Source organism: Labeo rohita, unplaced genomic scaffold (genome assembly GCF_022985175.1).
Source record: "Labeo rohita strain BAU-BD-2019 unplaced genomic scaffold, IGBB_LRoh.1.0 scaffold_164, whole genome shotgun sequence".
NCBI classification, from domain to species: domain Eukaryota; kingdom Metazoa; phylum Chordata; class Actinopteri; order Cypriniformes; family Cyprinidae; genus Labeo; species Labeo rohita.
The window spans coordinates 3,115-19,892 of NW_026127824.1; the positions used below are offsets into that span (position 1 = coordinate 3,115).

The 16,778-nt window shown below is 36.6% G+C and overlaps 1 protein-coding gene and 1 long non-coding RNA gene across 2 annotated transcripts in view; both read right to left on the reverse strand.

Annotated features, from left to right (window-relative positions):
• Nucleotides 1-1,314: 1,314 nt before the first annotated feature.
• Nucleotides 1,315-16,778, reverse strand: part of LOC127158680 (uncharacterized) — a 138,318-nt gene continuing 122,854 nt past the window's right edge. The window contains exons 4-5 of the mRNA XM_051101716.1: nt 1,785-2,102; nt 1,315-1,679 (exon numbers count right to left, since the gene is read on the reverse strand). Of these exons, the coding sequence (XP_050957673.1) occupies nt 1,315-1,679; nt 1,785-2,102 (683 nt within the window). The remainder of the gene's footprint in view (nt 1,680-1,784; nt 2,103-16,778) is intronic.
• Nucleotides 6,332-7,402, reverse strand: LOC127158684 (uncharacterized). Its single transcript, XR_007826240.1, has 3 exons — nt 7,294-7,402; nt 7,109-7,167; nt 6,332-6,566 (listed from the first exon to the last, which is right to left on the reverse strand). It is a non-coding gene; the product is annotated as an uncharacterized LOC127158684 (long non-coding RNA).

A 16,778-nucleotide genomic window follows, 5' to 3' on the forward strand; every position in this document is an offset into this window, starting at 1 on the left:
TCCATGCAAATGTACCTTTTAACATATCAGTTAAAGATATTGAACATTTATTTTTCTATTTGACTTTCTCTGTTTCATTTTGGGTTGACTTTAAAATAGACGTAACAAAAAAAAAAAAAAAAAAAAAAACAAAGCCATTAAATTAGAACCTCATGATATGTTTTCAAAACACATTTTTCAGATGAACAAAATTACATTATTAATGTTAATTATTAACTTAGCAAAGTTTTATAATCATAAGTTACAACAACCTTTTGTAACAATGATCTTAAACATTTTAATGGCAAAGAAAACTAAAATATTGATTTCCATTAATGTGAAAGTACTGAACCTAAATGTCACGAATCCTGTCCGGTCTGTCCACCACCAGAGGTCGCCTGTGCATCCTACTGACATTTCATATTACACAGACTGTTGCACCACACCCTGGACTACATTTCCCATCATTCATTGTGCTGATGATACACACTGCTGTAACCAATCAAGCACACTAAATAAGCCTTGTATATCCTCTTGCTATTTGCTGAGTATTGTATTGCATTTGGCACTCTCATTGTGTTAGCAGCTGTACGGAGCCTTTTCTAAGTTTTCTAGTTGTTCAAGTCTTGTTTCCACACCATTTCATCTTATCTGTTTTGCTGCCTTCCTTGGAACTCTTGCTTGTTTTTATGATTACCCTTTTGCCCTTTGGATTATGTTCGTCATTGATCAACCCTTGCCTGTGTCATGGATAACTCTTGTGTTTTGTCGTTGAACCAGTCTCATCTAAATAAAAGCTTTGCATACGGATTCGTCCACTTCTATAATGTCATGTAGTTAAATTGTCTCTTTTGCTTTATTTACCAATATTTTACATTATTTCTGAATGTAATAATAAAATGTGATTTATACACCGATGCAACTTTTCTCTCTATGTGTGTGTTTCTTTTAACAATACGAGTTTTTTTTTTTTGACTTATTTTCTGAAAAATACGGCACACTGCAAATAGATACTTTTTGCACAAAAAAAAAAAAAAAAATACAAAAAAAAATAATTTGTATGTTCAACACTCACATTAAGTTTAGCTTGAATCACTGTTATAAGTCCTGCTGTAGAATATGACCATCATATTTTAACTTTGATCATCACATTAAATACAAAACTTTTTGTTGTCAAGTTTCAGTTTCTTCATTATTTACAGCAGTTAAACTTGACTGCTGTATACATTAGTTTGCAGCAGAGCTTTGAGTTTCTCTTTTGTCAGACTGAAAGAAGATTTTGTACCTCAGTTTGTTCTTCTTCAGTGATATTAAAAGTCATTAGTGTTACTGACATTATAAAGGTCTAAAAATGATTGATGAGATTGTTTTCTCACCTGAACTCTTGACAGTATATGTGACTGAGATCTTGACTTGATTTCTGTGAGTAACTTCACATCTCCACTCTCTGTTGTCATCTTCATTCAGGAGTGTTGTAGTCAGAGTGATGATACAGTGTCCTGGAGCTGATTCCTGATATCTGGAGTCTGATATTGTCAGATTAACACCAGCCTGATTCACCCAGAACAGCTGAATTCCCTCAGAACGACCTGAATCATCACAAGAGACTCCAGCATATGAATATGAATATGAAAACAACTGACAGGAGAGAGTCACAGAGCTGCCTGCACTGATCTCAGTCTGTGAGGATGATGAAGAGACTAAAACACAAAATAACACACAAATCACACACTTTTCAATCATCTTGAGAGTTTAAATGAAGAATTTGCACTTTTTTTAAATTGACCACATAATCATAAAATTACCATGAAGAACATGCAGATAAACACGTGCATCAGTTCCTTTTTTTTGTCCATTCACTGTCCATTGCTGGCAGGTGTAAAGTCCATAATCTTCTTTTGTGATGTTCTTGATGTTCAGAGAGCAGTCAGACCCCAGACTCAGTCTCTCATGTCTCTCTATGTTATTCTTCTTTTTCCCTCCAGCAAACAGTTCAACTGCTGCTGAATTATTGTTACAGTTCCATGTAGTTGATGTGCAGTCACGAAGATCATTATTACAGGGCAGACAGACATTTTCACCAGAACTGATGAACACATGAGTATCATCCACTCCACTGGTACCTGAAACACAAGGACATTTGAGTGATTATTATGTGATATATTAATAAATATATATATATATATATATATATATATATATATACACAAAAAAAAAAAAAACACACAAAAACACTCTTAATTTTGAAAAAAATTCAGCATCAGATGTTTGAGTGTGAATCTGTCTTGCATCAGTAATAATCCAGCATGTTCTTTATGTAACACAAGAATAAACTGATCATGTTGAAATGAACTCTTTCCCAGACTAATTAAACTAAATGTCTTGTAGAGAAAACAGAGATTTGTTTACCTGTGAGAAGTGAAGAGAGAATGATCAGTCCCAGCAGACACAAATGACACTTATCAGCCATTTTCTCTTTCTGTCAGTCTTCCTCTTCATTATATGCTCACAACTCTTTCTTTAAATACTATCAGCTCTTCCTGTGTTTGTTCACTTCCTCTGATCTGACTGAGTGTTTAAATGCTGCTATTTAGTGACACAATGTCAGTCATAATGGAGAAGTGTGAGAACTGAGATCAGCTCAGGCAGTTTTAACCTGCAGTCATTCTGTAAACACCTCAATCTGTTGAATCTTCCCTCGAGAGCTGAGCACAGACTGTTACTGGTGTTGTGTTAAACTCTGTTTCTTCTATATTTCCTATGAACTGCCAAACCATAACCACTAACCAGACAACAGCGTCTGTGAAACATGTTCTTCAGTGTGAGAACTGCATATTGTTACTCAAACTACATTTACTTCAATTCTTTGCATCACTGTTAGTTTCACTTCTTTCTTTTATTGGTTTTCTGCATGTTGTTAAATTCTAGAAATAAAATTATTAAAATTCATTAGTGATAAAACTGGTTTGTTACTGAAAAGGTATTCACTATCACTGACTTCCGTCCTTGAGTCGTACTAATATTACGACTTGATTAACTACCTTTACCTGAAAATTGAGTATTTACTGTTGCCCTTTGCATTGTTGATGTACTATTTCCTATTTAATACTGTACATCCGCCTTGTCACAATTCTGTATTGTTAAAGGCGGTATATAAATAAAGGTGATTTTAATAACAATAATATCAATAATGACATTTTGAAAAATGTTTGAAACCTTAATTTTTCAAACTCCTCCAAAGTCATTGGTCCATTAAAAAAATGTAATGTCATGATGCAAAAATGATTTTATCTCTGCCGTTGACACCAACATTTAGTTCGACTCAGTATCCACACTTGTGGTTATGAACACTTGAGAACTTGTGTATTGTAACACTTTGAACCGGATAACTCGTTAAGTTAATAGAATGAAAGAGATGGGAGACAAAGAGTGGTGTCCCACACATTTAATGGCTGGTACACGGCAAATGCGCTCCTCTCATACATGAGAGATTAACTCTTTCAGGGCGTTACAAACAAAACTAAAGACGAAAATAATAACAAGCAAACAGAGTGAGCTTCATCTATAGTGGTCCTCAGGCACAGTCACGTAGTCCTTCTACGTCATCACCACATAGTGCACGTTATACGTGAAGTGATCAGTCTCTTAAAGGGCACACTGCACAATAATGTAATGCATGCAAATACATAGTTTTGGCCGTTACAGTATGTGACAGGAAGTAAAACTTTGCTGTTTAAGTTCATTTGAAAAAAAAAATAATAATAAATAGCATAAGTAGCAAAACAGAAATTGTTGAAAATGATATTTGTGTAAAAATGTATTGTAGACATAAAATGTATAAAGTGCATAAAATGTATGTATGTGCACTAATCACTAAATTAGAGGCTCCAGAATGACTAAACACAGTTATGTAACAGATAGACGTTTATCTGTAAGTGCAACATACATAATATCAAAGTGTGTAAATGAAGTTGTGTATAAACATGCATTTTTAAAGCACTAATGTTTGTCTTTTGTCTCTTTGTGTTGTGGTTTGTGATCTAGTGTTTTCAGAAGTGTGTTACTGCTGGCTGTGGGAACTCAGTTAGTTTGACCACACTAGTTTAACCCACACAGATCTGAGATCATCTCTGAACCCAGTTTGGACTGATAGCTGTGAATTTTCACACATTCAGGTCACAGTTCCTCATTCTGTTTCTACATCTGAATTTCTCAACTTTTTCCTCTGTATAAAAGTTTGCTGCAATCTAATTTTTATGAGTTCAGTGTTAGTTTAATTGGTGCAGTTTAATTAAAATCTTTATTTCAGTGATTTTCTGCAAGGCAGAGTTCATCATCCAAACACCTGAATTTGAAAGACCTTGATTAGTTGATTCAGGTGATTTAATTAGAGTTGAAAAGTGTTTCTCCAGGAGCAGGAATGAAGAATCTGATGTACAGTAGCACATATACTGTATTTCTGCACATTTCCATGAACCAGTGATTCCTAAACCAGTTCCTGGAGTCTCTTCAACAATGTTTCTAGCACTGGAGTCTCTATTGATGAACTGATGAATGAATCAGGTGTGTTTGATTAGAGAGAGATACAATGACTGTCTTATGAGATCTTGCATCTCTCCAGCATTGGTCAAACTCTTTGGAGAGTTGAGCTAAAACAAATCAAGATGTGTCACATAAAGGGTCAGATGTAGGGCCATTCATGCTAAAATGAGAGTGTTTTTAGTAGAGATGTGGATGACCCTGCAGGCCTTACACTTGTTTCTTCAAAAGGAGACGCTGCAACTGTCAGTGCTGATTCTGACGACACTGTGACAAGTGTGAATGAAAGATGCACGAATGACGAACTTAAGAGTTTCCACTTGTTGAGCTGCTGTATGTTACTCTATAACTCCTTTCAGTAAACAATAGGATAAGTTCAGACAGTTAATAAACTGATTTTAATCCCAATTATAATTAAAAATCAACATTCATCTCAAATCAATTTGATTTAAATTTCTATAAAACTTAATTAATATACAGTGTGTAAGCAGATTACTTTAACTTCCACAAGTCCTTCTTTTCAAATCTTATTTTATTCTGTTCACTCATTATATATATTGGATTTATATTAATTCACAACCAAATATCTGAGAGCTTCAAAGTGTTTAGGGCTCAAAGCAGTAAAATAATTAGTAATTAAATAATGACTGAAGGGGAATCTGTTTTCAAGGGCCCAAAGAAATGAATCAACAAAAACAAACTTCTGGAAGAATATTTTCAAGAGTGTGTTTGTGTGTGAATGTCACAGTCACAGTGTTACTAGTCTCATCTTCAGACAGCAGAACACACACTCTGTTGGTTATATATAGTGGGTGGAGATGACATCAGTCCAACCTGATTGGCTGCTCACTAAATGCAGCTTCCATTGGTCTGTTTGTGTCTGAATGGGCGGGACTTGGCCTGAATTAAATGTGCATGGAGATACAGTATATCCAACTGCAGACCCACAGCACCAGCAGTTACAGAACCGGAAGTGAGGGGCGGAGCTTACGTTCTTAACAGAGCAGCGCCACCTAAGTTTTTAAAGTGTAATTTGCTATTATTTCACAAGAAACGTCATACTTTAAGTATGCATGTTATACATTATGGTTCATTCAAAACAATTTAAAACATTAATTTTGTGTAATATAATTATTCATTTCATATTATGCAAGTATACTTGAAATATACTTTATTTCTATGAAATATACTTTAATCACAAGATTCAAAATAAACATTTACTCCAAAGTCAAGAACATGTGCATCATGCATTTTTCTATATGAAAACTAAAACATTTAAATAAAAAAACTAAACACCTACAAACACAAACAGCAGCATAATTTTAAAAGAAACAATCAAAATGTATACAATAATTAAATTAAAATATTAATAAAAATATATATATTTAGCAGATGCTTTTATCCAAACTTACAAATGAAGACAATGGAAACAATTAAAATCAACTAAAGAGTAATATGTAAGTGCTATGACGAGTCTCAGTCAGCCTAACACAGTACATGTAGCAAGTTTTTTTTTTTTTTTTAATGTTTGTTAATATATAAAAATAAAAAAATAAAATAGATAGTATAAAATGAATAGGGCAATTATTTTTTATATAATAAATAAAAAGATACAAAATCATTTAGTTAGATAAGCTAGTGTTAGGTTGTTGTTGTTGTTTTCAAGAAAACAAGCAGTTAGAAAACGAATAGTGTTCAAGTCTTAAAGGGTCAAGTTTTTTTAAGAATATAATTAGAATAGGGAGTGCTAGAGGTCAAATTAAAATTAATTAAATTAAATTGAAGTTTATCAAGTGAACAATACACTATTAGGCTCATTTTGCCATGACAATCCTGCATAAATAACTCCACATCATCCCTGAACACAAAATGACATTTGAAGGACACTCTGGAAGTTTCTGATTGTTCCAGGAGATTGTTGAGGCCTTTTCTTTGTCCTCTTCATCCATTATAAAGAAAAGAGGTTTTTCCACTGGCAACCTGAGCAGATGTTTGTTGGAATGGAGCCATTTCACAGCTTCTGTCATGTGTCAGATCACTGGGAGTTCCTTCACTGCAGAATATTAAAGAAAAATGTGTTTTTAATATTTCTCATAAATGCATTATGTTAAGATATATATGTGGCCCTGCTAAAAAACAGTCATAAGTAACTCGGGTATATTTGTAGCAATAGCCAAAAATACATTGTATGGGTCAAAATTATTATTTTTATTTTTATTTTATGCTAAAAATCATTAGGAAGATAATGTTCCATTAAGATATTTAGTAAAATTCCTGCTGTAAATATATCAAAACTTAATTTTTGCTTAGTAATATGCATTATTAAGAACTTAATTTGAACAACTTTAAAGGCGATTTTCTCAATATTTTGATTTTTTTTGCACCATTAGATTCCATATATTCAAATAGTTGTATCTCATTCAAATATTATCCTATTATTATATTATTCAAACCATACATCAATGTAAAGCTTATTTATTCAGCTTTCAGGTGATATATAAATCTCAATTTAAAAAAAATGATTTTTTTATGACTGGTTTTGTGGTCCAGGGTCACATATGTGTGTGTATGTGTGTTATTTAAGACATACATCACTGCTGCTAAGAATAGTCTGTTCTACTTGGAAGGGCGTCTTGTCGAGTTTCTGCACTGTAACATACATATCTTGGTTAATTTAAATGATTAAATTAAATTACATTTATTTAAATGAAGTTTGATTTAAATTGGTCAGAAGGGGTTGCAAATGTAATAGTGGGCAAGAAAAAGAAAATCTACCTTTCAGAGAAAACCCCAAATTTCTCCAGAAGAATAAGAGTAAACCATCTCTGTATGTTTGGACTGTCACACTGGAAGAAAAAACACAGAGAAATCTTAAAATGTCAACTGCTACAATATAATAAATGTCAGTTACTTTAACTGATAATTACTTACAGATGTAAAAGCAGACAAGTTGTAGATCATACAGGAAAACAGGATCAAATAAGAATATCATCTCCATAAATACCTAATAAATAAATTAGAAAAAATTCCTTGTTCCTGATTTAACTAAATCACACATATGCAGTGTTTGTCTACTTCCTAATTCACATCGGTATATAGTAAAGCCTGACATAAATAAATAAGTATACTGTAAAACTGTAATGTAATAACATATTGTAAGTATATATTAGTTGCACTGCTGCAGCTCAGGTAATGTGTCACATCTCTGAATTCATCTCTACAAGAGATGAAAGAACCACACAATTCACATTAACTTATGAATAATAATATAATATATTTACGAATAATAAACATCTTCAAAGCTTCACAGCAAAGCCTATTTACAACATGCAATCCGAAAATTGTACTGTACAACAAATTATGACAACAAAATCAACCTTCATTAAGATGATAAATCAAAGCACAAATGAAGTATTTAGTAAAAAACATTTAACTCAAGACAACTCACCGTGCTCTCCACCGTGTTTATCTCGTTGTCAAAAACTCGGCCCCTCACTTCCGTTTCTGTGGTTGCGGTTCTGAAACTGCTGGTGCAGAACAGAACACATGGGGCAAGTTCAAGCTAAAACCGGTGGGCGACGTTTTGCTATAGTTTTCGGGTTGAACGACATGTTTCCTGGAAATGATGTGCAACGGGGTTTGAGATATGTTTCTCTTATTTGGTGGGTGTGTCAAAAATATCAGACCTATCAGCAGCAACATGTATATAAACCACAACACTAATTAATGTAACATAAAAATACTATACATATTTATATATTTTGCATTTGCATTTGTATTGTGGAGTGACACTTTCATAAACTTTTCTATACTCCTCTGATTATATAATGGTAAATATTACAGTATCATAGCACAACAACAGTGATCAGCAGTAATGATAAGCCTAATAACATTACTCACAATAAAAATAATAATGTCATATAAATCATAACACAGTCTCGTAGGTAAAGAGTGGTTTATCTTTTGGTTTGTTTGTCTTTTCATCCTGAAATGCGAGGCAAATATTGGATCACAATAATTAGGTTTTATTTGTTTTATTCGTGTTCATAGTTCTGGACTGAATCCTTTGCCAAAGCGCAATGAATTGAGGGCAACATTAAAGTGTTCACAGATCCACACTTCAAAAATCGACCTGAAATAGTAGACCATCCGACCAACCAAAACTCAAGCTAAAACATGCATAAAAACAGCTTTTAAAGTCCATTGCAAATGTTTTATTGAAAGTATACTACGTTAAATGCAATACAAATAATAAAATACTAATAAATATGAAGTGTCTGTATGACGTGGTTTTTAAAATATGTTATATTAATTTGCAGGGCTTGCTTTATTTGTTTTATGGACAGCTTCTATAGAGACCAGTATGAGACTATTATCTACTTCTCATTCTTTTAATTACTCAAATGTTTTGTTAAAAATGTGGACAAATTGATGAAACTGATCTGAGATCAGGTAAAACTATAGACACTGGTTTAATATTTTGCCTGTGTGTTTTGCCCAGCGGTGAAACATTGAATTTTCGAACATTTCAAAACAGTTATGATGTAAAATCTGAAATCTTCTGAAATCATGTTACTTTCCCAATTTAATACACGCTCTGAACCACTGATTCGAAACAACAGATTCATAAAAGTTTCGAAGCTTCATGAATCAGTGTTTCAAAACCGGCCATCACTAACACGGACTAAAGAAACACATTGCAAAGCCTCTAGAAGGCAAGTCTGCCCATGTACTGTCTGTTACCTCTGCTGCTTCTATGGAGACTTCCTGTTTGACAGCCATTTAAGGAGGGCCATGCCAAACAGGAGGTTGTGAAGTATTGTTTTGCTTGTGCAGAATCTACCAAGTGGTTTCCCTGTTTCATGCCTTGTTTTGTTATTTTTCCATTGTCTTGTTTCAAACATCCATCTAAGATTGATCAGTACAATGACATCATAACAGCAGCATGTCGTAACAGGAAGCCCATGGCTAGCAAACTCTCAGCAAGTAAGCAAGCCAAGTTGCCAGATGTGATGTTAGCAGCTACAAGCAAACGTGTCCCTCAAGCAACTGTCGACAAGCTTGTCATCAGTTTCAAATGTGAAAGTCTACAGCCATCTGCAGTGGTAGAACAGCCATCTTTCAAAGAGCTGATTACAACTTTGCAACTGCAAGCTAAAGTCATCTCCAGATCCACTGTCCATGGCAGAATCTCTGATGCTGCTGATGACCTAAAGAAAACTATAATTACAGAACTGGCTAAGGTAAAATTTGTTGCAACCACCACAGATTGTTTTTCGGCTCATCAGAAAAGTTACCTTGTTGTAACTTGCCATTGGATTGAGGAAGACTCTTTAGAAAGAAGATCTGCAGCACTGGTGTGCAAAAGATTGAGAGGGTCTCATACATTTGACATGACTGCTTCTGCTCTTGATGATGTCCATTGCCAGTACAAGATTAGAGACAAAGTTGTAAGAACCACAACTGATAGTGGATCCAACTTTGTCAAAGCTTTCCATTTGGGGCACAGAATAATACAGATGTAGACATTAATGCTCTTGATGAAGGTGACCATACTGAATACCATGATGCAAGTGCAATCCTTGATGAAGACACTGGTATGAAATATTAACTACCCCCTCATCAATGATGTGCATGTCACCTGCTAAATCTTGTGGCAACAACAGATGCTGCCCTTGCAGAAGTCATGAATGATACCTACAAAAGGCTTTTCCATTCAAGCTTTGCAAAATGCCACCGCATTTGGAACAAAACTGGGCGATCTCATTTGGCTAGTGAAGTGGTAGAGGACAAGGGTGAGCTACAGACCAAGCCTGCACTCAGCACGTCTATATATTTTTACAGGCTGCCAAAAGCTTGGATCACTGCAATTCAAAGGGACTGGAATTCATGTTGTGGTAAAATCACCCCTATATACTGTATTGTCATTGGTGCAGTCTCACCACACATGACAATACTTTCACTGAAAGGAAACTAAGACTATTTGGCATATTTCATCATTGATGAAAATGCGCATCATTGATGAAAAGGGGCAAGATGCCATCAGGAGTGTATGTGATGAAATCAAGGTGAAAATGTTTAATTTCCTTTTAATTTCCTGTTGTCATGATTTGGCCTAGTTGTTTATCATACACATTTTGTCTGCCAGGTTGAATCCTGCAGAAGTGGGATTTCTCAGAGAGTATTGCATCACTATGAAACCACTGCTGAAAGCATCAAACATTTTCCAGTCAGAGTCCAGCGTCTACTTGGGATGGCTGCTGCCAGTAATCCACCAGCTTCAGTCCAAACTCAACAGGCTGGAGACATCAAGCCAGACCTGCACGCCACTTATCAGAGCCCTGCAAAATGGCCTGCAGAGGTGTTTTGGACAGATGATGGAGGATCCAGAGCTGGGTGATGCTGCAGTCCTCTTACCCAAGTTCAAGACCTCCTGGACTGACAAACCTGATGTAATAGAGGCTGGTAAGTTCAAATTTACATTATCCAATTAATTATCCAAATAAGTGTGGGTATTATATTCATATAATTTAAAGTATTTCCAATTACAGCCTTGACATGCGTGAAAAATCATCTTGAAACCACGGAGCAGGAAAGTCAGCATCAGCAAAAAGAGTCATCTGATGATGATGATTTTTTTTCTCCAGACCACTCTCCACAAAGTTGCAAAGTCCAGTTGAGCTTGATGGTTATCTTGCATGTGCCTTGGACAGCATGGATCTGCTTCACTCCTTCCCAGCCATCAAGAAGCTGTCTATGAAGTTAAATACAGCTCTGCCTGCCTCAGCTGCATGTGAACGGCTTTTTAGCTGTGCTGGTCTACTGTTCACATCTAAAAGAAGCCGGATAGACTCTGTGAACTTTGAAAATCAGCTTCTGCTGAAACTGAACAAAAGGTTCAGAAGGTAAACTGTTATGATATATGTTAGTATGTAAGGTCTGTGTAGTAAGGACCTTGCCCAGTTGTTTGTTATCCCACAGCACTGTTAATAATGTTTACAAAGTTACAAAAGTGTTTTTATTCTAAAACGCATAATGGTATGAAGACTTACAACTTCATTTTTATGACATTGTTTTATTTATTTTTAAATATGGATCTTGTCTGATTATGGATAATTCAATAAATACCATGTAGCTATGTGTAATATAGTATGTATTAGTACTATGTATGAGTAGTTTTGATGAAGAGCAATTTGTACTTTTACTTAAGTAGTTTTTAACACCAGTACTTTTACCGTAATTGTAATTGAGTATAAATTTTCAGTACTCTTTCCACCACTGCCCGTAACAGAATAGTTCACCACCCACAGATCCAGCAGCTTTCAGGACACAGATCAACCATGGATCCAGCATCACACCTCTTTTGTCTTCGCCAAAGGTAACCGGCCTATTGAGGAATATGTCATGGAGTTTTGTGAACTGGTGGACTTTAATGATGTTGCAATAAAATACATTTTTCATTTTGGCTTAAAACAAGAAACGTTTTTTTGCCATGTCAGACCCCTCACTGGATGCTAGAACAATACATTGACTTTGCTCTGCAGATGAGTGGCTCTGCATTTACTGTGGGGATTGCTGATGAGGAACCCTGCCATCCTCCAGTATCTGCCACACCAAAGTGCTTATATGTTATGTCCAGAATTGAAAATCATGCCAGCGCCCTTTCACACCAAGCCTGCCAAGCTAAAGCCTGTTCACGTCATACCTACCCAACCAAAGCCTGCTCACACCATGCCTGCTGCTCCAGGGCCTGCAATCATCATGTCTGCCAAGCCTCAGCCTACACCTGTCATGGCCGCCCTCCCACAGCCAGCTCACAAGATGGCCGCCATCCCCAAGACAGTTCACAAGATGGCCGTGTGGGATTACAAATTTAAGAATCTGTTTAAAATATGCTGACCCTATGCATATTTGTTATAGGTTCAATATAACAACATGAACGGAGAAAGTTATGTATATTGTGACAGTCTAAGAGCAGGCAGCCCAGACCCTGAGACAGTAACCTTTTGTCTTTATGCAGTTCCTGAACATCTGAACCAAGTTAAGTGTGAATTCAATTCAAGCATGTGCCTTTTGTTTAGCATTATGCATTTGAATGACACTTGTATGCTAAATAGATCAAGGCTGGGAAAAATCTTTTACTGGGCTGCTTTCCTGAACCACATTTGCATGCATTGTTTAGATTGATTCCACCTCTATGTACTCCTCCCACTTCAAACCTATATACTCTGCTGTGCTGAGATTTTGTCAGACGACTTTTTGATGACTGCAGCACTACGCAGCAAGTATCTGAATCAAGAGAAACTTCTGCTTCAAGATATCCAAAACGTCTCTGGTCTCTAAGAAAAAAATTCACAACAGACAGTTCCCCAAGACAGTTCACAAGATGGCCGCCCCATCTGAGTCCCAGGCCAAGATGGCTGCCACGCCTGAGCCTCATCATTCCAAGGTCATCTCATCCGAATCTCATCTTGTCATGTCTGCCACACCCAAACCAAGACAGGTGATGGCTGATCCTCTGGTGTCAAGTCAGAGCTGCACTTTCAGTGCCAAGTCAAGTTACAGCTGTTGTACTCTCTGGTATTTTGAACAATTTTTTTGGATTACGCTTTTGTCTTGCCCTGGATGTTACTGTTTGCTAACACTGCACTTGGATCTATCCATGCTTTTGTTGAGTCCTGTTACAACAGGTCAGGTCTGCCACAAAAACTTCTCCAATTATCTATGAAACCTATGTTATTCTGCGGGCACCACTAAGACATCCAGCCATTTAGTGACGACAGTCTGCTATGTATCTCATCACATATGACAGTGTCTGACATCATACAGACACATCATTAATGCCAACGTGAATAACAATCTTACTGAATTTATGTCACATATCCTCCATTAAAGTTGGATGTGTGTCTGTAGTTCTGAATCCTTCTCTGTCAGACTAACTATTTCCCTGCATTTATCACATGTAAATCCCTCACTGCTGACAGAGATTGATAAGCTGTACATGTGCTAAGCAGTGCAAATAACAATAGCAGGAGAAGAAGCCATTACTCACCGTGATTGTAGAACGATTCCAACTCACCGCTGTTGTTTGACCTTTGTGTTGTGGTTCGTGATCTAGTGTTTTCAGAAGTGTGTTACTGCTGGCTGTGGGAACTCATTTGACCACACTGGTTCAACCCACACAGATCTGAGATCATCTCTGAACCCAGTTTGGATGGATGACTGAATTTTCACACATTCAGATCACAGTTCCTCTTCTTTTTTTAACAGTGTTTCTAGAACTGAATTTCTCCTGAATTTTTTCCTCCCTGTAAATGTCTGCTGAAATCCGATTACAAGTTCACTGTTAGTTTAATTGGCGCAGTTTAATTATCTAGTTTAAATCTTTATTTTAGTGTTTTCACATAAAGCAGGGTTCTCCATCCAAACACCTGGCTTTGAAAAAAAATAAAAAATAAATAAATAAAAGTGTCTCTCCATGTGCAGGAATAAGGAATCTGATGTACAGTAGCACATATACTGTATTTCTGCACATTTCCATGGACCAGTGATTCACAAACCAGTTCCTGGAGTCTCCTCAACAATGTTTCTAGCACTGGAGTCTCTACTGATGAACTGATGAATGAATCAGGTGTGTTTGATTAGAGAGAGATACAATGACTGTCTTTTGAGATCTTGCATCTATTTAGCATTGGTCAAACTCTTTGGAGATTTGAGCTAAAACAAATCAAGATCTGCCACATAAAGGGTCAGATGTAGGGCCATTCATGCTAAAATGAGAGTGTTTTTAGTAGAGATGTGGTTGACCCTGCAGGCCTTACACCTGTTTCTTCAAAAGGAGACGCTGCAACTGTCGGTGCTGATTCTGACGACACTGTGACAAGTGTGAATGAAAGATGCACGAATGAGGAACTTGAGAGTTTCCACTTGTTTAAGGCTCATGCATGTGACAGAGACCATCAGAAGGTAGAGGTATTTCATGAACACTTTTTCATTTCGGTCACGATTTAGCTCAAAGGGAAATGTATATAAATAATTACAATTAATTATGATTAATTACAATTATTTGTATCAGCTGCCAGTAGTAACTGTAGCAGAATCAATTTTCCATCAACTAATCTGTTCGCCCAGCGAACATTCAGTATAATCTTTATATCAACTCTAAGAAATGATATTTTCTTGGCCACAGAAAATAACTTTCTTAAAGTACCATTGCATTAGAGCATGTAGCTCGAATCGGAATCGTAAAGGGACATTAATTTGCAAGGCAGAATCAGAATCAAAACTCATGTAATTTGTGCACAATAGTTTATTAACGAAGGACTAACACATAACTAATCTAAACAAACAAACATGAAGTCACTCATACATGGGGGAATGGTCAGTGAGAAGCAGTTAGAGAGAGAAACAAGCAAATGAAGCTATGAAAGAGTCAGTTAACCACCTGAGCAAAACCATCAGTGCTGTCTACATCTTATACTAAACCTCTGTTTGTTTAGTTAAATGTACGATACTTGCATTGCCTTGGTCGTTGAACAAGTGTCCGAATGCAGTCTCTGGTGAAAGATGGTTTGGAGCAGTGGTGGGTTTGGACATGCAATCACGTTCTTCCGGGTCTGTAGAGTGATGAATTCCAAAGATGTTCTGACTCAATGGTGGCTGGGAGTTTCTTCCCACGTGAAAGTGAAGAAGAACCAAGAGCTGAGAGGGACTCAGCTGAAGTCCTGTGATCCTTGGGGAATGGAAAGACAAGGCCGCAAGGTCTGGCGCGTACTTAGGGAAGTCCTGAAGAGTTCTAGCTCATCTTCTTAGGTTCTAAAAGAACCACTGACTGACTGAGGCGAGTCATGAAAATGAATTCAGGAGTTGAGTGGAAGTGTCTGGCTCTTAGTGGTCGAGAGCCAGTGTTGGGCCTATCGGGCCCGCCAGGCACACCCTGTGCCGGCTCAGGCTCCCCGTGGGTTCCTCCACACGGGCAGCAATCGGAAGATGTTGCAGACGAAGGAGAAAGAGAAGAGAGAGAAAAGAGAGAGGAGTCGATGCCTTTAAGCTCTCTGGAGGCTGTGCCTCCTGGAGGTCCATGAACCAATGGTAAATTTCACCTTTGGAGGGAAAGTTTACGACTCTTTGTCTGTGAGCATGGTATTTTGCATATGTAATTCGATTGGGTGTTGATGCAAAACCTACTAAGGTTTCTTAAAACACTAACATGTTGCAAAGATATCAACATCTAATTTACACCATCTTTTAGATCATTAAAATACGAACTCAAAGAGTCCAAGCATGACATAGGTGGGTTATACTACTAGTCATCTATCATAATACATGCATAAAACAGTAGAAAGACGAATACAAATACAACAGACAAAATTAAAATACAATGCAGTAATACTGTACACAATGACCTGGGCTATGTGTGATAGGAAGGTCAAAGAAAGGTTTGTCTGTGAATGAATAGGAAAGAGTCTATCTCTATAGGCATTGTGTCTTTCCTATGGCAAATGTAGCATGGGCAGATGTGCATTCCTGAAAGCAATAAAACCTGTGGTATCAGATCGTTGACCTGGCAACTGAGCCCTTTTTGGGGTGTTAGTTGCTTTGGGGGGTTTGTATCCAGAGCTCCAGCATGTAGCTGGCCTGTTGTGTTTAAAGACTATTTGTTAAACGTAACAATTAATGTATGTCTGATTGGTCCATGACCAACAACATTGAGTGCAGACTGATGAGAACAGAATTATTTCTGCTGCAGCTGCTCTAAATCCATCAAACTGACCATCTGATGAAAATGAGCACATCCTATAGGAGGATGACCAACTTCTCACGATACTTAAGACTCTCAGTGAAGACTAACAGTAATTATGGAATCATCATATTCCATATGAAGTTTTACAGTGATGTTTTGCATCGATTCCAGAGTCAAGACCTTCTTACAATCTAAAGATGGCTGCACTTTCGTAACTAAAATGGTGTATTATTTATAGCAGTTGTAGTGTTTCAGAGCTGTGATCTCACTGTTGAGGTTTGGAAGCATGCTATTGCTGTTAGAGCAGTAGAGCAGAGGTCATCTCTGAACCCAGATTAGACTGATGATGCTGTGAATCTGAATAATTCTGACGCATTTCCTCTTTTTCTTTCAGAAGCTGCTACTGCTACTCTATAACTCCTTTTAGTAAACAATGGAATAAATTTTAGGCAGTTAATAAACTTAATTAATATACAGTGTGTAAGCAGATTACTTTAACTTCCACAAGTCCTTCTTT